This window comes from Nycticebus coucang, chromosome 12, assembly GCF_027406575.1.
Source record: "Nycticebus coucang isolate mNycCou1 chromosome 12, mNycCou1.pri, whole genome shotgun sequence".
Lineage (NCBI taxonomy): Eukaryota > Metazoa > Chordata > Mammalia > Primates > Lorisidae > Nycticebus > Nycticebus coucang.
This window is the reverse complement of record NC_069791.1, coordinates 47,141,640-47,156,673: the sequence shown is the minus strand read 5'-3', so window position 1 is coordinate 47,156,673 and position 15,034 is coordinate 47,141,640. Positions and strand designations below refer to the sequence as shown.

Sequence of the window (15,034 nt, the reverse complement as noted above, 5' to 3'; positions counted from 1 at the left end):
GAGTCTTCCTTTGGATCAAAGGACAGGACATCAAAAACAAGCATCGCCATTTGTATTATACATTTCTGTATATCAAATTCTTGCTTGCACCAAGCTAAGACTTTCTTTACAGCAAAGAATGGGAGAAAAATGTAAAAGTAATCACTTTCCCATAATGTAACTCAGTGTTCTTTAATGCCATGCTGTGTACCAGCTGAAGACTCATGTCCCACCAATGATATCTCTTGCTTAGGAAACACGTGGGTTATGCTGGACTTAAGAGATTGAGGGGGAGGGTTCTAGATTCTGTCACTGTGAGACCTTGGAAGTCATACAACCTCAAGTTTCTTTTTTCCTACCATGGGATGTAATGGAAGAGAGTCTTACGAGAGACAAGATACAAGGGTGTGTGAACAACATGCTTGAATGATGTGTGTTTACCCAAGTGTGAAACATAATGTGGTTGGACAAAAGCTCTGGTGATACTAAACACGGGTCCCCCAGCTAAATGCAGAAATGTGTGGGGAAGTATATGTACAAATGGCTTGTACACTGTGTAATCAGGTGTGATTTGGGGGACAGGTTGGTCGCCAAGGTCTTCAGACAGAGAAACTGGAGCCTGGGGACCGTTTCAGATGAACTCCTCCAGGGTCTTGTCTGGTCTGGCAGAGTTGGGGGGCAGAGGGCTGGGAACGCCCCTGCCAAGTGAAGGGTGATGCCTGAGGAGGTCCCGAACTCCGGAGCAGGTGGCTCACTGAGCTGTGGGGACCCCCGCCCGCCTGTCAGAGGGAAGGGTTTCTGGGTGCTGACGCCCTGCCCCACTGAAGAGCTCTGGCACTTGAATGTTGGGGGCATTATAATCCGCTGACTCACCACCCCCTGAGGACTGAGGACTGAACAGGGCTCTGGAAAGCAGTGCAGGCACACACTGTTCCTGCATCAGATGGACTTTCCCATTCATATGAGTTTTTCAGTCCCTTTCCACTAGCTTGCTGCTTTTGTCCCCTAGGCCTTTCTTTGTTTTTGTTTGTTTGTTTTTTTTTTTTTTTTTTTTTGAGACAGAGTCTTATTTTGTTGCCCTTGGTAGAGTGCCAGGGCATCATAGCTCATGACAACCTCAATCTCTTGGGCTCAAGTCATCCTCTTGCCCCAGCCTCATAAGTAGCAGAGAGTACAGGCGCCTGCCACAACACCCCACTATTTTTAGAGATGGGGTCTCTTGCTTAGGCAGCTCTTAACTCCTGAGCTTAGGTGATCCACACACCTTGGCACCCCAGAGTGCTAGAACCTTTTTTTTGTTTTGTTTTGTTTTTTGAGACAGTCTCACTCTGTTGTCTAGGCTAGAGTGGCATGGTGTCAGCCTAGCTGATAGCAACCTCAAAGTCCTGGGCTCAAGCAATCTTCCTGACTCAGCCTCCTGACTATCTGGGACTTATGGGCCTGCACCACCAGGCTTGGCTAGTTTTTCTGTGTTTAATAGAGACAGGGTCTCACTCTTGCTCAGGCTGGTCTGGAACTCCGGGGCTCAAGTGATCCTCCCACCATAGCCTCCCAGAGTGCTAGGATTACAGGTGTGAGCCACCATACCTGCCCCTCCACCCCCGGCCTGTCAAACCAGTGAGGAGGAGCCAGCAAAGGACCAAATGCAGCTGATGTCATCCTGTGGCCTCCCCTTCTCTTTGTTCCCTTCCCCCTGCATTATCAAAACACACCCATTATTTTTTCTTGGGGCTGGCTTTGGTTTCCTTATTTTTATTTTTATCAAAACCAGTTTCAGAGGCTCTGTGGTAACATGTATGGAGCCTTTGGCCCGATGCCAGGGCCCAGAAGGTTATGCCCCCAGGACAGACAGGGTGGGGCTGAGGGGGCGTTGGGAGGCCGGAGAGAAACTTGAGTCTTGCTACTTGAACTGTTGCTTCCCTGGTCTAGGAAGGAAACACAGGGTGAGGGGTGGATATAGGGTTTGTGCCCAGGAGTGGGTATAGGTGTCTGACATGATAGAGCTTCCCTCTCCATTTTACCCAGGTGATAGGTTCTGAAAAACTTTAAGGAAGAAAAAAGATCACGGAAAGGGAGTCCAGAGGGGTGAAGTTTGCTTAATAAAGGAAAAGGCACATGAAACAGTCCTCATAGTTTGACCAGCAGTTGTAGGTGCCATTGTATGGTCTGCGGCCTAGGTTGGCATTTTTGGCCTGGGCAAGGAAAGGCACCCCTTTCCCTGTAGTGTTCCCCAAGTGACTGTTAACCTGCGGTCATTCAGGGAAAAGGGGAGAGAATGAAGATGTCTTGAAGTACCCCTGCACCATGGCAGCCCTGGGTTCCATGTGTTTGCACGGGTTAGCTGATGTAATACTCTTCACAACCCTGCAGCTTGGGATTAGTTTCTGGGTTTTTGCAGATGAGGACCCGGAGACACAAAGGGTAAGTATTAGCAAGTCATGGGGCAGAGCCAGATTCAAACCCTGGTCTGTCTGGTTTCCACAGCTGGGATTCTCATGTAGAGAGACAGAGATGGACACCTCAGGGTCTCAGAGAGAAATAAGTAATGTACATTTCCACAGCACAGAGGTGGGAGGGTCCTCTCCTCCATCTCGTCCTCAAGGTGGTTCTGGAGCTGAAGTGGGTGTAAATGGGCCTGTTAAGGGCCTTTTATCACTCTCATCCTTCCTGTAAAACTTGCCACATGACCCACAGGACTCTGTCCCTTGGATGCTAGACCCCTGATCCTGTTGAGGGGCTTGATTAGACAAAAATTAATGTGCTTTACTTCTTATTTGCTTCCATAGATGGATCTATCTGTAGAAACCCTCTTTAGCTTCATGCAGGAGCGTCAGAAAAGATATGCCAAGTATGCTGAGCAGATGCAGAAAGTCAACGAGATGTCGGCCATCCTCCGCCGCATACAGATGGGCATCGACCAGACGGTGCCGCTGATGGAGAGGCTCAACAGCACGCTGCCCGAGAGCGAGAGGCTGGAGCCCTTCAGCATGAAGCCAGACCGGGAGCTCAAGCTGTAGAGCTGTTCTTCGCTCCTGCCAGGCTGTTCTGTGGAGTCCGGGATACCCACCCTCAGGGACATGTGGCATATGCCTGGGGCTGGAAGCTAGCAGAGGTTCTGGCTCTCTCGCAAGTTGGTGTCACGTGGTTCGGCTGGTGTGAAGTCTGCCTTTGCCCTGCTCTTTCCCCTGATGCAGTGTCTCTATGTGAAATGATCCAAGCTAATTCTCGGTGATAACCGAGGTTGGAACGTTTGAATTATTAGGAATACTTTAAAGAACTCTGCATTGAGAACTGTTTTTCTTTTGCTTAGAGTTTTTTTTTGTTTGTTTTTTAATTGAGAGTATATAGTTTAGCTACTGGAGTACAGACATGGGGAGAAGAGAGAAATGTTAAGAAGCTCTGCATTCTCCATGCCCTCATGATGTCTTGCTCAGTAGGCTCTGTGGGTTATGAGTTGCAAACATAAAATACTCATTTGATGTAGGTCTGGTGTGGTGTTCCTCTTTCTACCCTAACTGGTTCCCTTACACCAACGCTTTATCTGGGGCACCTGCTCTTGCCCTGATGGGGACACGGGGTTCGGCGTCCCTTGCATGTCATCATCAGAAACTGAAGACACCGGTCTCAGCGCTTATAGCACATTGGTTATGGTGCTGGCCACATGCATCGAGGGTGGCGGGTTCGAACCTGGCCGGGCCTGCTAAAACAACAAAGACAACTGCAACAGCAACAAAAAGAAATAGCCAGGCATTGTGGCAGGCGCCTGTAGTCCCAGCTACTTGGGAGGCTGAGGCAAGAGACTCGCTTAAGCCCAAGAGTTTGAGGTTGCTATGAGCTGTGACGCCAGGGCACTCTACCGAGGGTGACATGACAAGACTCTGTCTCAAAAAAAAAGAAACTGAAGACTTCCTTTCTACACGCTCAGCAGATTCACCTCCGCTGATAACTGGCTTCCTTGATGCAGGTGTAGTTTAGGGGTCTTTTCATTCCATCAACACTGGCAAGACTTTAATTCTTATAAGAAGGTTTTAACCAATGTTTGTTTTTACTAGCCTGATAAACTTGTTGGAATTAAGGCTCTGACAATTGACTGCAGAGGTCACTCATTCAGCAGCCATGGTGACAGGGATACAAAAATGACTGTATAGCCTTTATCCTTCATTTTATTTATTTATTTTTTTTATTGTTGGGGATTCATTGAGGGTACAGAAAATCAGGTTACACTGATTGCATTTGTTAGATAAAGTCCCTCTTATAATTGTGTCCTGCCTCCAAGAGGTGTGCCGTACACTGTGACCCCCCAGCCCTCTGCCTCCTTCCCTCTTCCTCCCCCCAATGTGTACCAGGTCATCAGTTGTCCTCATATCAGAATTGGATACACTGGATTCTTGCTTCTGCATTCTTGTGATGCTTTACTAAGAAGAATGTGTTTCAACTCCATCCAGTTTAATACAAAAAATGTAAGTCTCCATCATTTTTAGTGGCTGAATAGTATTCCATGGTATACATATATCACAACTTGATGATCCATTCCTGGATTGGTGGGGATTTAGGTTGTTTCCACAGTTTGGCGATTGTAAATTGAGCTGTGATAAACAGTCTAGTGCAAATGCCCTTATGATAAAATGATTTTTTTTTTCCATCTGGATAGATGCCCAGTAATGGGCTTGCAGGATCAAATGGGAGGTCTAGTTGGAGTTCTTTGAGGATTCTCCATTCTTCCTTCCAAAAAGGTTGTACTAGTTTGCAGTCCCACCAGCAGTGTAAAAGTGTTCCCTTCTCTCTACATCCATAACAGCATCTGCAGCTTTGAGACTTCGTGATGTGGGCCATTCTCACTGGGGTTTGGTGATATCTTAGGGTGGTTTTGATTTGCATTTCTCTGATAATTAGAGACAATGAGCATTTTTTCATATGTTTGTTAGCCATTCATCTATCTTCTTTAGGGAAGGTTCTATTCATCTCTCTTGCCCATTGATATAGGAGATTGTTGGTGGGGTATTTTATGTTGATTAATTTGAGTTCTCTGTAGGTCCTAGTTATCAAGCTTTTGTCTGATTCATAATATGCAAATATCTTTTCTCATTCTGATGGTTGTCTGTTTGCTTTGGTTGTTGTCTCCTTCGCTGTACAGAAGCTATTCAATTTAAGTCTCATTTGTTTATTTTATTGTTTATTTATTTACTTATTTATTTATTTTTTGAGACAGAGTCTCACTATGTTGCCCTAGGTAGAGTGCTGAGGCATCACAGCTCACAGCAACCTCAAACTCTTGGGCTTAAGCAATTCTCTTGCTTTAGCCTCCCAAGTAGCTGGGACTATAGGCACGTGCCACAATGCCCAGCTATTTTTTGTTGCAGTTGTCGTTGTTTAGCTGGCCTGGGCCGGGTTCGAACCTGCCAAGCTTGGTGTACGTGGCTGCTGCCGTAACCACTGTGCTACCAGCGCCAAGCCCCATTTGTTTATTTTTGTTGTTGTTGCAATTGCTACTGAAGTATTCTTCATAAACTCTTTCCCCAGTCTAGTAACTTTGTTTTCTCCACAGTTTCTTTGAGGATTTTTACTGCTTCGTGCCTTAGATTTAGATCTTTTATCCATCTTGAATCAATTTTAGTGAGTGGAGAAAGGTGTGGGTCCAGTTTCAGTCTTTTACATGTGGATAGCCAGTTCTCCTAGCACCATTTGTTGAATAGGGATTCTTTTCTCTGTATATTCTTGTATATTCTTTTCTCTGTATATTCTTTTCAGTGTATATTCTTGTTTGGTTCATCAAAGATTAGGTGGCTGTAAGATGTGAGGTTCATTTCATGGTTTTCTATTTAGTTCCAGATGTCTGTATCGCTAAATTTGTGCCTATACCATGCTGTTTTGATCACCATGGCCTTGTAGTACAGCCTAAGGTCTGGTAGGCTGATGCCCCCAGCTTTGTTTTTATTACTAAGAATTGCCTTTGTTGTAAGGGTTTTTTTCTGGTTCTGTGAAGAATTATTTTTTCCAAATCTTGAAAGTGTGATGTTGGTATTTTATTGGGGATTGCATTGAATCTGTAGATTGCTTTGGGAAATATAGACATTTTCACAATGTTTGTTCTTCCCAACCATAAGCATGGTACGTTCTTCCATTAGTTAATATCTTCTGCTATTTATTTTATTAGGGTTTTGTAATTTTCTTTATAGAAGCCCTTCACCTCTTTTGTTAGGTATATTCCTAGGTATTTCATTTTCTTTGAAGCTACTGTGAAGGGAAACATGTCCTTGATTAGCTTCTCATCTTGGTTGTTATTGCCATATACAAAGGCTTCTGATTCATGGACATAGATTTTATATCCTGAGACGTTACTGTATTTTTTGATCACTTTCAGGAGTCTTGGGATTGGAATTATAAGTATATACTTTGGATTTCTCTAAGTATAAGATCATATCATTGGCAAAAAGGGAGCATTTGACCTCCTCTGCCCCCATTTGGATGCCCTTTATTTCCTTGTCTTGCCGGATTGTGTTGGCTAGAACTTCCAGCACTATGTTGAATAGTAGTGGTACTAAAGGACAGCCTTGTGTCGTTCCAGTTCTAAGTGGAAAAGCTTTCAGTTTTACTCCATTCAGTATAATATTAGCTAGGGCTTTGTCATAGATGGCTTCAATCAGTTTAAGAAATGTGTCACCTATGCCTATATTCTTCAGAGTTCTAATTAGAAAAGGATGTTATCGAATGCTTTTCTGCATCTATTGAGAGGATCACATGGTCTTTGTTTTTGCTTCTGTTGATATGGTAAATTATGTTTATGGACTTGTATATGTTAAACCAGCCTTGTGTCCTTGGGATGAAACCTACTTGATTGTGATGAATGATTTATTTAATGTGTATCTATAATCTATTGGCTATAGAGAATTTTTGCATGTATATTCATTAGTGAAATTGGTCTGAAATTCTCATTTTTAGTTGGATCTTTTCCTATTTTTAGTATGAAATTGATGTTTGCTTTGTTAGAACGTGTTGGGAAAGATGACTTCCTTCTCCATTTTTGGGAATAATTTCTGCAGTTTGGGTATAAGCTCTTCTTTGTTTGATAGAATTCTGGTATGAAGCCATCAGGGCCAGGGCTCTTTTTTTGTTGTTGTTGGGAGATTTTTTTTATTGTTTCTTTGATCTCAGTTCTTGAAATTGGTCTGTTCAAGAGGTCTGTTTCTTATTGATTAAGTCTAGGGAGAGGGTGTGATTCCAGGTATTGATCCATTTCCTCCACATTGTCAAATTTCTGGGCATAGAGTTTTTTTTATAGTACTCAGAGATGATCTCTTGTGTCTCTGTGGCATCTGTTGTTATTTTTCCTTTATCATTTCTGATTGAGTTGATTAGAGATTTTACTTTTCTGTTTCTAGTTAATCTGGCTAATGGTTTATTGATTTTATTTATTTTTTCAAAAAACTGACTTTTTGTTTAATTTTCTGAATGATTCTTTTGTTTTCAATTTCATTCATCTCTGCTTTAATTTTGGTTATTTCTTTTCTTCTTCTGGGTTTGGGATTGGATTGTTCTTTTTCCAACTCCATAAGATGGTTCATAAGTTCGTTGCTGTGCTCTCTTTCTGTTTTTCAGATGTACGCATCTAATGTGATAAATTTCTCTCTTAAGACTGCTTTTGCTGTAGCTCACAGGTTTTGGTAACTTGTGTCTTCATTGTTGTTATGTTTGAGGAATTTACTATTTGTTCTTTTATCTCTTCCTGAACCCATCTATCATTCAGCATAAGGTTGTTTAATTTCCAAGTCTTTGTGTGGGAAGGAATGTTTTTGTTGGAGTTGAGTTCTACCTTTATTGTCTTGTGGTCTGTAATTTCTATTCTTTTGGTTTTGCTGAGGTTTGATTGGTATCCTAGGATGTGGTTAATTTTGGAGTATATACCATGGGCTGATGAGAAAAATGCATGTTCCTTAGCTTTGGGATAGTGTGTTCTCTATATGTGTATTAATCCCATTTGTTCTAGGGTCACATTTAAGTCCTTTGTATCTTTGTTTAGTTTCCGTTTAGAGGATCTGTCCAGTTCTGTCAGAGGAGTGTTAAAGTCCCTGACAATTATGGTGTTAAGGGATATCATACTGCTTAGACCCATTAAGGTCTGTTTTAAAGATCTGGGAGCATTTAAGTTGGGTGCATACATATTCGAAATTAAAATGTTTTCTTGTTGAATTGTTCCTTTTTATTTTATTATTAAATCATAGCTGTGTACATTAATGCGATCATGGGGCACGATACACTGGTTTTATAGACCATTTGACATATTTTCATCACACTGGTTAACATAGCCTTCCTGGCATTTTCTTAGTTATTTTGTTAAGACATTTATATTTTACATTTACTAAGTTCCACACATATGCTTGTAAGATGCACCGTAGGTGTAATCCCACCAATCACCCTCCCTCTGCCCATCCTCCTCCCTCCCTTCCCTCCCTCACCCCTTCCCCATTTCCCCATATTCTTAGGTTATAACTGGGTTATAGCTTTCATATGAAAGCCATAGATTAGTTTCATAGTAGGGCTGAGTACATTGGATACTTTTCTTCCATTCTTGATATACTTTACTAAGAAGAATATGTTCCAGCTCCATCCATGTAAACATGAAAGAAGTAAAGTCTCCATCTTTCTTTAAGACTACATAATATTCCATGGTGTACATATACCACAATTTATTAATCCATTCGTGGATCGATGGGCACTGGGCTTTTTTCCATGACTTAGCAATTATAAATTGGGCTGCAATAAACATTCTGGTACAAATATCTTTGTTATAATGTGATTTTTGGTCTTCTGGTTATATACCTAGTAGAGGAATTATAGGATTGAATGGCAGGTCTATTTTTAGATCTCTAAGTGTTCTCCAAACATCTTTCCAAAAGGAATGTATTAATTTGCATTCCCACCAGCAGTGTAGAAGTGTTCCCTTTTCTCCATATCCACGCCAACATCTCTGGTCTTGAGATTTTGTGATATGGGCTAATCTTACTGGAGTTAGATGATATCTCAAAGTAGTTTTGATTTGCATTTCTCTGATGATTAAGGATGATGAGCATTTTTTCATATGTCTGTAGGCCATGTGCCTGTCTTCTTCAGAGAAGTTTCTTTTCAAGTCCCTTGCCCAGCCTGAGATGGGATCACTTGTTCTTTTCTTGCTTATATGTTTGAGTTCTCTGTGGATTCTGGTTATGTCGGAGACATAACCTGCAAATATCTTCTCCCATTCTAAGGGCTGTCAGCTTGCTTTACTTACTGTGTTCTTGGCTGTGCAGAAGCTTTTGAGATTGATCAGGTCCCAGGAGTGTATTTTTGAAGCTGCTTCAATTGCCCAGGGAGGGTCCTCCTCATAAAATACTCACCCAGACTGATTTCTTCAAGAGTTTTCCCTGCACTCTCTTCTAGTATTTTTATAGTTTCATGTCTTAAGCTTAAATCTTTAATCCAGTGAGAGTCTATCTTAGTTAATGGTGAAGGGTGTGGGTCAAGTTTCGGTCTTCTACAGTTTGCCAGCCAGTTTACCCAGGACCATTTGTTAAATAGGGAATCTTTGCCCCACTGAATGTTTTAAATTGGCTTTTCAAAGATCAAGTAGCTGGGTTCATCTCTTGGTTCTCTATTCTGTTCCATACATCTACCTCTCTGTTTTTGTGCCAGTACCATGCTGTTTTCATCACTATCGATTTATGGTATAGTCTGAGGTCTGGTAGTGTGATTTCCTCCTGCTTTGTCTTTATTTCTGAGTAATGTCTTGGCTATTCGAGGTTTTTTCTGATTCCATATATGAATTGTTTCTTTAACTAGTATAAAGTGTCCATCTTTGCTTTCCTTAAGTTGCTTTAAATTTGCTTATACATGAATATAAGATTGCAATCCCTCCTTTCTTCTGATTTCCATTTGCTTGAAATACTGTTTTCCATCTCTTAACCCCGAGTCTTGATTTGTCCTTCAAGGCTAGGTGTGGCCCCTGAAGACAGCATATGTATGGCTTGTGCTTTTTTTTTTTTTTTTATCCAATCAGCCAGCCTGTGCCTCTTCAGTGGTGAATTCCGTCCATTGACATTTATTGAGAGAATTGATAAGTGTGGTGGAGTTCTATTTATCTTATTTTGTGGAAGTCATGCAGTTTTATCCGTTGCACCATTCTGGAAGCTGTGCTTTGACCTTTAGCTTCTGGGAGTTTACTTTGCTGGTGGAGGATTCTGGTGGTCAGTGTTGAGAATAGGTCTAAGTATTTCCTGTAGAACTGGTCTTGTGGCAAATTTTTATTTCTCCATCAATTTTGAAGCTTAGTTTAGCAGGGTACATAATTCTGGGCTGAAAATTATTTTGTTTAAGAACGTTGCAGGTGGGTGACCATGCTCTTCTGGCTTGGAAGGTTTCAGTTGAAAAGTCTGCTGTCATCCTAATGGCTCTGCCTCTGTAGGTCAGTTGGTGCTTACTCCTGACTAGTTGTAGAATTTTTTGTTTCATCTTGACTTTGGACAGGTTCATTAAAATGTGTCTTGGAGAGGCTCTGTTTGAGTTGAGATGACCTGTGTGGTTCAATATCCATCTGAAAAGAGTGTGTCGTGGTCTTTATGATGGTCTCCAGTAGGGCTTCCATTTCTTTGGGACACTCTTCTCCTTCAGGAATTCCTATTATTCATATATTTGAACACTTCATGGAGTCTCCTAGTTCTCTCAGCACCTGTTCTGCTTTCTCTCTCTTCTTTGCTGTCTTTTTAACTACCTGAGTTAACTTGAAAACTTTATCTTCTAGCTCTGAGTTTCTTTCTTCTCCATGGTCTAACTTATTTTTGATACTTATAATACATCTTTAAATTCCCTGATTGTCTCTGAAATTTCCTTCAGCTCTGCCATATCCTTTCTATATTCTACATATCTCTCATCCAACTTTTGGTTCTGTATTTCCATTTTCTCATCCATTCCTTTTATTGTCTTTATCATCTGTATTTTAAATTCTCTTTCTGTGAACTCCCTTAATTCTTTAGAGGTAGAGTTTTCTGTGCTAGCTGCCTCATGGTCCCTTGGTTCCTCTATTTTGGTTTTTCATTTTGCTTGAATTTTTTGTTGGTTCTTCCTGTGTTCTTTCTTCTTGTTCGGCACCTTGTCCTTGTTTTTCCTTCTCACTGCCACCTTTGTTTTAAACAGAAGTCCTTGCTCTTGCTGGCAGTATGTTGCAGTGTGTCACCAGGACATTGGGTGCTGCTGTGGGGTTGTTTTTTTTTAGGAGTCAGCACAGGCAGCAACCTCTATGGTCCTTTTTCCAAACTTAGTTATCTGATTGTTTCCTCAGCATTCAGACTCTGCCAGATGATTTAAGGATTCTTAAAGCTCACAAGAATCCTTCAGGGGCAGGTCTTACAGTGCCCCCTGACTCTAGATCCTGTGGGGTGTGGGAGCCCTCAGACTGTTCCAAGAGTGAAGTTATGATCCCTGCAGGCTAATTCAGACACCCATGCTTCAGGCCCCTGCATCGCCAGCCACCAAACATATGGCAAATCCACTCCAATCAGCATTCAAATCTGGTTGTTGTATACTGTTTGAGTCTGCTCACTCTTCCAAATTTTCCACATAATGCGCAGCTTCCTCGAAGCTGAAAACTGAAAACTCCGCAAAGGCTTCCTCCCATCCTGGACCTCTGTGGGAGGGGTTGGGGGCAGCCGATCTCAGCTGGTTGCAATCACTTGCCTAATTCATCATATTTCCACTGCTCTGGATCATATTCTGTATCCAGCTTACCACTTCTTCGCTGTGCTCCCTGAGCTATGACTCTGGGTAAGGTCCTTGCGCCAGGTATGGCTGGGTTCTTTTTTTTCTCCCCAGTCATTCTGGGAGAGTTCTGCTGAACAATCCTTCTGGTCCACCATCTTGCTCCCTACCCTTCATTTCTGAAGAGAAAAAAAACTGAAAATCCTGTTCAATTTCTATGGTAGGTTAGGGATTGAAGCAATTTGAATAATAATAAAAGTACTTGGAGTCATACTTTTATTTATTTATTTTTTTTTTTTGAGACAGAGTCTCTATCATCCTGGGTAGGTGCTATGGCATCATAGCTCACAGAAACTCAAACTCTTGGCTCAAGTGTTCTACTTGCCTCAGTTTCCCAAGTAGCTGAGACTATAGGCAGCTGCCATAACGTCTGGCTAGTTTTTTCTATTTTTAGTACAGATGGGGTCTCTCCCTTGCTCAGGCTGGTCTGGAACTCCTTAGCTCAAACAGTCCACCCACCTCAGTCTCCCCAAGTGCTAAGATTACAGGCATGAGCCACCATGCCTGGCTGGAGTAATACTTTGCCTGGGATTTGTGTTCTAATAGAAGAAGGGACTAAAGAAGTGAAGAGAGGGAGTATAGGGCACAGACCCAAGCAGGTGAATTGGGACTGACAGCTGGGGCTTAAAGAGGTCGCCAGAGCTAGAATACCATGTAGGCTTCCATCCTGTTCCCTTTATTCCTCTAACCCTCCATACCTTCAGGCACCTGTAGTCCCAGCTACTTGAGAGGCTAAGGGGAGAGGCTAAGGAAATTCCCAAGAATTTCTAAGATCTGCAGTCCCCAACCCGATACCAGTCTGTGGCCTGTTAGGAACCAGGCTGCATAGAAGAAAGTGAGCAGCTGGGTGAGGCAGCCAAGCTTCATCTGAAGCTTCATTGTATTTGCAGATGTTCGCCATCACTTGCATCAACACCTGAGCTCCACATCCTGTCAGATAAGCAGCGGCATTAAATTCTCATAAGAGCATGAACCCTTCTGTAAATTGCACAAGCAGGGGATCTAGGTTGTGTGCACCTATGAGAATCTAGTGCCTGATGATCTGAGGTGGAGATGTAATGTGCTCAAATTATCCCCAAACCACTACTCTCTCCCCCAATCCATAGAAAAATTGTTTTCCATGAAACCAGTCCCTGGTGCCAAAAAGTTTGGGGACTGCTGTTTAGATGTCTAAGACAACCTTTAGGCTAGGCGAGGTGGTGGCCTAGCACTTATAATCCTAGCACTTTGGTTGGCTGAGGCCAGAGGATCACTTAAGGCCAGGAGTTTGACACCAGTCTGAGCAATACTGAGCCCTCATCTCTACAAAACATAGAAAAGTTATCTGGGTGTGGCGGTGTACACCTGTAGTCCCAGCTACTTGGGAGACTGAGGCAGGAGGATCTCTTGAGTCCAAGAGTTAGAGGTTGCAGTGAGTTATGATGCCACTGTACTCTGGCTGAAGTGACAGAGTGAGACCCTGTCTCAAAAAAAAACAGCCTTCAAGTAGATTTGTAAGAGTTTAATTAATCCTGCTTCATTTAGCATATCTCAGATACATTTTATCTGATTCTAGTCTAAGATTTATTTATTTATTTTATTATTTATTTGAGACTGAATCTCATTTCCTTGCCTGTGGTAGAGTGCCATGATATCATAGCTCATAGCAACCTCAAATTCTTGGGCTTAAGTGATCCTCTCATCTCAGCCTCCTGAGTAGCTGGGACTACAGGTGCCTACCACAACGCCTGGCTAATTTTTCTGTTTTTAGTAGAGATGGGATCTCCCTGTTGTTTAGGCTGGTCTCAAACTCCTGAGTTCAAGCAGTCCACCTGGCTGGGCCTCCCAGAGTGCTAGGATTACAGGGGTGAGCCACCTTGCCTGGCCCTAATCTTAGGAAGGTGGGGTAGAGACACCAGGACAGAGGTCAGCTGATGGAGTTCTGAAAGAGTTGGAAGCAGTGAGCTGGGAGTGGGCAGCTGTTCCAGTAGTCTTCACTGGGCAATGCTGGTGGAAGAAGTTGTCTTAATAATGCCTTCTGATGATCAGGATTTTACTGGGCCATTTCTAGGGCAATTAATTAGAGGGTGCAAATTAAGAAATGTGTTCTATAAGTTAGAAACCTATTAAGTAGCTAAGCTTGTTCTAGGAAATGTTATGGGAGGTGAGGAAGGTGGCAGTATTTATTGAGTAATCCATCTTTCCTCCAATGATTTGCAGTACCCTTTTGATCATATATTAAATTTCCATGTAATCGAGGAACTAGTAGCAGACTATATTGTAATCCATTGATCTTTCTTTCCATATCATATCAGGTTTTGTTTGTTTTTTGTTTTTTGAGACAGGGTCTTTGCTCTGTCACCTGTGCTGGGTTACAGTGGTATAGTCATAGTTCTCTTGCAACCTCAAAACTCCTTGGCTCAAGGGATCCTCCTGCCTCAGCCTCCTGAGTAGCTGGAACTACAGGTATGTGTCACCAAGCCCAGCTAACTTTTTTATTTTTTGTAGAGATGGTTTCTTGCTATGTTATTTAATACTGTTTTAATATTATAATTTTATAATACATCTTAATGTCAGATATGATTAGATACCACCTATCTTCAATACTACTTTTTTCTAACGCTTTTCTAATTTTAAAGTGGCAGAAAAGTTGAAAGTAATATTCATATTTTTTTCACCTAAATTGACAGGAAGCAGCACTTTTAAGCCATTACTGTCATTGCTTTTCTTATGGAATATATAAAACCCAGCTATGAACACAGGGACATGCTTGTAGCCTTTAAAAAGTGAAAGTTGGACTGTCTGCAGAACTGTAGAAACAGCTCAGGTGCCATTATCATCACTGCACTTCACACAGTTGACAAATGAAAACACAAAGTGGGACGCAGCCCAAGCGTCTGAGGGCTCGGAGGCAGTTATGCTGGACCTCTTCATTGGGTATTACCCAGTGACTTGTCTGGCCCCCATGGGCCACTGAGGGACAGGCACGAGCCTGCAGTCATGAGAAAGCCCTGTCTGCAAGTGTCTCACTCTCACCTTCGGTGAGCCTCAGCCTCCACCTCCCTATAGTACAGCCTGGTCTGGTTGGGCTCAGTCCTCCCAGCTCTAAGCTACCAAGTCTACGACTCTAAACTCTTCAGCAACAATGAGTGCATGTGAGCAGTGGCTCTAAGTCCTGGTAATGATTTAAAATTTCGAGCCCCCAAGAGAGAGCAGCTTTCCTTCCTTTTAATTATAAATGAGACAAGTGCACATCGGCCCCTCCTTTTAAGAGCCTGTTCTCATCTGTCTG

At 42.4% G+C, this 15,034-nt stretch overlaps 1 protein-coding gene across 2 annotated transcripts in view; it reads left to right on the top strand.

Moving 5' to 3' along the window:
• The window catches only part of BORCS5 (BLOC-1 related complex subunit 5), a 93,018-nt gene extending 89,304 nt beyond the window's left edge, over positions 1-3,714 (top strand). Inside the window, exon 4 of one of the 2 annotated variants that reach the window (XM_053557422.1) lies at positions 2,766-3,714. In XM_053557422.1, coding sequence (XP_053413397.1) covers positions 2,766-2,996 — 231 coding nt within the window. In that variant the 3' untranslated portion in view covers positions 2,997-3,714. The remainder of the gene's footprint in view (positions 1-2,765) is intronic. The other variant, XM_053557421.1, reaches the window with a different exon arrangement.
• Positions 3,715-15,034: the final 11,320 nt, after the last annotated feature.